General features: G+C 32.8%; 1 protein-coding gene across 1 annotated transcript; it reads left to right on the top strand.

Annotated features, from left to right (window-relative positions):
- Window positions 1-3,849: 3,849 nt before the first annotated feature.
- Window positions 3,850-5,939, top strand: LOC132740232 (uncharacterized; the record flags this gene model as incomplete). Its single annotated transcript, XM_060728093.1, has 3 exons — window positions 3,850-4,242; window positions 5,248-5,336; window positions 5,849-5,939. Coding segments are annotated over exons 1-3 (520 nt in total), but the record flags the coding sequence as incomplete, so codon positions are not given.
- Window positions 5,940-6,021: the final 82 nt, after the last annotated feature.

Here is a 6,021-nt window from a genome sequence, read left to right as displayed (position 1 = left end):
TAATGAAGTAGAACTGAATTGAAATATTATTTATGATTATCTCGGGAATAACATAGAGGACAAAGGCAACATTGTCGCAAAAACTCCCGTCATAAAAGCTTTTGAAGAGACGCGGGCATTATAGATATACATCGATCTCATTAAAATCAGATCATTTCGCTCCGTTACTCTTTGCTACCTAACGAAGGATAGTGGAGCGACAGCTAGGAGATAATTTTAGTGAGATTGAGATATGCATATAAAAGATATGCTCTGGGCAATATCCGGAAAATATCTGAATTTTTTATCATCTCTAGTTAACCTTGAACTTGCAAATATTAACCTGAATTACATGTTTCACACTTGTAATCATAATAGTTATCATTTGTTTTACAATTCATCAATAAATGATGACTAAGTTATCCCCGTACAAAACTTTGACCTCTACATGTGATATTGACTTTGGTAGCAGGGACCTGGATTATGTGCGCAATAAGCCTCACAATGGTAACTATTTGTGCCAAATTACAAAAATTCCCCGATGATCGAGATATTTGGCTCCGAACAGGCATTTTCCAATTACCTCTAAGTGTGACATTTAACCTAGAGACCTGCTTCATGCACGTTACACTGCTTCACATAGTGGTGAACATTTCTATCAAGTTTCATTAGACACCCTGGATGCGTTGAGGAGACATGCTCTTGACAATATTTTAAATTTTATCATCTTGACCGTGCATATATAAACATAAATTACACGTTTCAAACCAGTAGTTATGATAACGACAATTAGTGTTTCAATCCGTCAGTAAATGATAACTGCAATGTGCGAATATACATTTTCATATTTTTATCTGATCTTTGACCTTTATGTTGACTTGACCGCAGGGACCTAAATGTTGCGACACTCCGATTTACAATGGTGAACATTTGTGCAAAGTTATATTGAAATCCCTGATGCATGCAGAAGTTTTGCTCCAGACAAGCGTTTTTCAATTATCTTTACTTGTGATCTTGACCTTTGACCTAGAGACCTGGATCATGCGCACGACACGGCTTCTCTTAGTGGTGAACATTTCTATGAGGTTTCATTTAAATTCCTCCAAGCGTGAAGGAGTAGGCTTCGGACAAAAATTGGACACCGCCCGTCCACCGGAAGGGGGTGGGAAACTATAGTACAACCGGTTTTTCGAACGGGGGTATAAAAACGGAATCGCAAATAAAGAATACATGGTTGATGGTGGGATGGAGACTGTTTTTATCGGTGAGCAAGAAAGTGTATCTTTGCGAGCATTAGCTTTTTTCCCCAGGATAGGTCAACTGGTATTTAGATTTACACAAATTTGAAAGATACATATTTTGTCTTGTTTGGTGATCTTTAAAACTTACAGATGCGAATAATTGAAATCGCCCTGGACTGTCACTTGTCAAATATCAAAATATGTACATAACCAGTTTATATCTTCAATAGCTTCGTCATATCAGAAGCTAGGAAGCTGAGACCTTAAACCGAGTGTGTCATTATCAATGCTTTAAGGAATGGACATACATGTATTAAAGAATTTCAAAATAGCATACAAACCCACTTACCTGAAGAAAATGCGTGCGAATGTTGTAAATATTCATGACTCGGTAGCCATTTTGTCAAGTTTGCAACCCATTTCCGTGCTTGAACCAAGTGTGAAACCACTTCACGTTTTGCCCCTTGATTTCTGCTTACAATTACGTAAAATACATATACAATAATGTAAATACTCATTATTTAGCTGCATAGCAAAACAAAAAATACTGTGCTAAGATATATATTTTCGCATTGTTGTCAAAATGTTTATGTGTACGACGGGTTTTTGGTGCGATAAGATGCCTGTATGCCACAAAAGGTCCGATAATTTGACAGTGCTTAAAGCTACATAAAAGGTATACAATAAATAATCAGGGTCTGGGGAAGGGGGTTACTGTTTACTGACCGCATTTACACTTGGAAGTACTCACATAATTTCGCCACCTTTATTTCAAGAATTACCTCCCTTTGCTCTCTGATTTTCGTGATATATTTTTTATTCACTCTGTAGATTTTCTCTTCTCTCTATTTTATTACCGAAAAATTACTGAAATATATATACTCTATATAGTTTATTGGAGTGCTAAACAGAAATTTGATTTGACACTCTGTATTTCACTACGAATGATTGTGTCTGACACTAAAACTTCTTCGTATAGAATGGTGAAAAAATATCATAACTGAATTTTATTCTTCTTTACTAAAATGTTTTTACTTTTATAAAATATTTCCGTAAATTTTGAGGCACTTTAAAGAAAGTGACGAAAATGGGAGTGCGATCTGTGAGAATGCGTTACAAGATTGAAGAATGACAGATATTACCATTGTCAGTTTTAGGACAAACCAAGGGCAACATAAGAAAGAACTCGATAGTTTTGACAATTTATTCCAAAAAGAAACATCTCAAGCAATAGTGAACACGAATGCAAGAGAGATAATAGAGATAATGTGTACAATATTTATCCATTTTAGATATTTTGTACTTTGAATGTAAAATAACGTGATGCTAAAACTCCGATTGTTCTTCGTATTTTAATTCAAATGGTAAACAAATGTATGTTGAATCACAATTTACGCTTTCTGAATATTGAAAAAAATGTAAAAGCTCTTGATAGTGTTTCTGTTTTTATAAGTCGACATTATAAAATCATCATAAAATCTTTATCGTTGAATAATTTTCTCTTTCAATGTCTAGCTGACTAGTGGAAATGTCCTTCCCTGCTAAATATCATTCTACATTTTTTTCACATACATATGGGCTTAAGAATTTGCTCAGGCAACATCTTACACCATCAGGGAAAACATACAGTAAGCCAATATGCATTGTCATGTATGTCTAACGGATTTTTCGTTAAATTAGCACACACATTCCAAAATTTTCAAAATGAAGATGTGTCTAGAGCTTAACTTTTTTCACACACACACACACACACACACACACACACGCACACACACGCGCACGCGCACGCGCACGCACGCACGCACGTACGCGCGCACACACACACGCACGCACACATGCACGCAATCACGCACGTCACACCACAACTTTTTACTGAAAGAAAAACACATGTTTATCTAGATAGTCTTCTAATTTCACTGTTTCAGTGCATCGAATTAGAACTGTCCTTCCCCATTCTTGAATGCTATGACCATACGCATAATTTAAATATGATATAGTTAACTGTTCACTAAAGGAAACTGCCTTTCACCATACCACTAACTAATCGTAAATGCCGATCATATAAACGCATCGTAAGGAACCAAATTTTTGCGTACAGTGAGTTGATCGGACCAGTTATCATGCGCAGTAAAAAATAATTTTTTTAATTTGTTTTGTTATTGATTGTGAACATGTTTTTGCTATAACTTATCAAATATCTGTCTGTTGTTGTGTTCTATTTATAAGAATGTCAGATTGCCGATGATATTTGAAGTAGCAAATAACTCAATATCTCTCTCCTTACAATGAAATAGATTCTTTTATTTTGACCATCAAATACAAATATATCTTCCGCTCAGCATGCACTATATTATTCGGACAAAAGTTACAACATAAACAAATATTTGAAGCAAACTGGTTCATTACCACTTATTTTTTACTTTGCTCCGCCATTATTCCGTATTTCAAGATTTAGTCTCGCATAAAATGAATCGCACCGCTATAGGTTTGGCCCCATGAATATATATTACAAAACATGTGCAGAAAAATAATGACTGAGTGCTTCCCCAATATTATCGATTATTGGAGAGGTTGAAAAAACAATAATCTTAATAACATTATATATAACTTTTGTATCTTACAGCTAAGAGTCATTTCATAACGCCTTTCATTTCTGAAAATTACAAATTGTATACTTGAAATATGAGTGTTACTGGAATTAAAGTAATCATTTTTGTTTTCAAAATTATAACAATTATACAGATATGTTTAACAGAACAAAATCTCAAACATAAAGCTCGCATAAACTATAAAGTTAAAAATGAACATGTTTTGGACGAAATAGATGCACGAAGTCTAGCTGGCTGCTTGATTTATTGTTCGAACCAGCAAAATTGTATTACGGCGTCATTTAAATCGCCAAGAGAAAGATGTTTGTTGTCGTCGTATAATACAATTTGTGACAGCGGAAGTGGACATGCTTTTCTGACAGGAATCGTGTACGCAGAGGGATGGACTACTATGACAAACATAAAATACCCAAGTACAGTATTAACTATTTTATGAGTAGTAAATTTTATAATACTTAAAGAAATAAGAACAGATATGAAGAAAAATATATGAGTAATTGGACACCTATTGTCGTCGTTAGACAGAGTAATTACAGCAAATTTATACCTGGTTATTTTAAAGATTTCTTTCTTATAATAGACTTGAATGTTAATCAATACCGTTCAAAATGGAATATTTCAAACGACTAAAATGGTATCAAAGTTTCAACAGGCGGTAGGATTTAATTTGTTTTATTATTAAAGATATTATATATAGTTCTCTAAGCAATTCATCACTTGCATTCAGACCGCAATTCTATATATTATGAATTATTATATAATTATTACTGGAATATATGTAAATGTTACATTGTTATAACCAATTAATAGGTTGACCAAAATTTAACAATATTGTAAAAGAAAGATTTGACTTCTTGTAAAATTTATAAGTAGAATTTCAATTGGTCATTTCTAAATTTCATTCCGAATTCATTCATTCTCATTAGTCATTCTGAAATAAAGAAAACAATCTAAAGGATCTTCTATCAAACATTTTACAACATTTTCAACAGCTTTTGAAATTTCATTAGTTCCTAGGTAAAAACCTTATTTAAAATAAAAATTTAATGACCGAAATAACGAGAAATGGAAACGAATGTGTATAAAAATACCAAAAGCATCAAAATTAATATAAAACCCGCCAGAACTTTTCTGTTCATGATATTTAATTTTAATAGATGTTTTGCATTGATATAATTTGTTTATTTGTGTGTTCATTAAAAAATCAGTGTAACGTACATTTACGTAAACGTGACAGTTTCTTTTAGAAACATAATCTTGCAGTGTTTCATTGGATTTATCATTAAATGCTATGACGAAACTCCGGAATACCTATGCAAGTAAAGTAGTTTTAACTCTCCATGTATCTTTATAAAGATACTCTCGTTTGCTATGCACACGCACGCGGCGCGCACTTAATTATTATTAAAACATTTCAGACACTACGATGTGTCCGGATGGATGGACATACTTCAAGAATTCATGCTACTTGTTTGCTAGTAATGATCTTAAATTCTACGAAGCTCAGGTTAATATTTATTCAATTATAATATTTTAGCAATACAATCTTTACATAATTGGTGAAAGTAATTTAAATAATACGCCGCTTGTTTTATGTTGATAATGGATTGGATGATAATGTTACATAATTGGCATGGTTAAATGATACTGGCTCTGAGAATTGGTCGAGGACAGATGTATTGTACGCACAATCGTTCATTTACTATACATGTATAAAACTTCAGGCTTTTTGCAGTCCAAGATATTACAAACAAGTCCGAGTGGCACGTTGAGAGTTTTTTCATAGCTGCAAATTTAATTGATTTATTAATACTGACGATGAAATCTGAACAAAATGAGGATAAGATTTGGATTGCTAAATTAATTAAAAGAAGTTGCAATTGTTTTGTGTTTATGTCTAAATCAAACTTAAAGTTTACGAATGTAATATTAACATCAATCTTTCTTTTTTTAAACATTGAAAATTAGAAATTAAAAAAATTACAAATTAATCAATATTTGCTATTTTATTTTATTCAGTGCTATTGCAGTCAGTTTGAAGCTGATCTTGTGAACATAGAAGATTCTGTTGAAAATGAATTTGTTAGAGGTATTCTGATGACCTTAGAAGGTAAATGTGGTATTTTTGATATTGCACTAGTTGTCTGGTAGTACACATATTTGTTTTGGTTTAATACTCATTTTAACCCCTT

This window comes from Ruditapes philippinarum, unplaced genomic scaffold (assembly GCF_026571515.1).
Source record: "Ruditapes philippinarum isolate M1 unplaced genomic scaffold, ASM2657151v2 ctg13479_1_1_1_1, whole genome shotgun sequence".
Taxonomy (NCBI): Eukaryota; Metazoa; Mollusca; class Bivalvia; order Venerida; family Veneridae; genus Ruditapes; species Ruditapes philippinarum.
The sequence above is the reverse complement of the archived record's forward strand: the minus strand, read 5'-3'. Positions and strand labels throughout refer to the sequence as shown.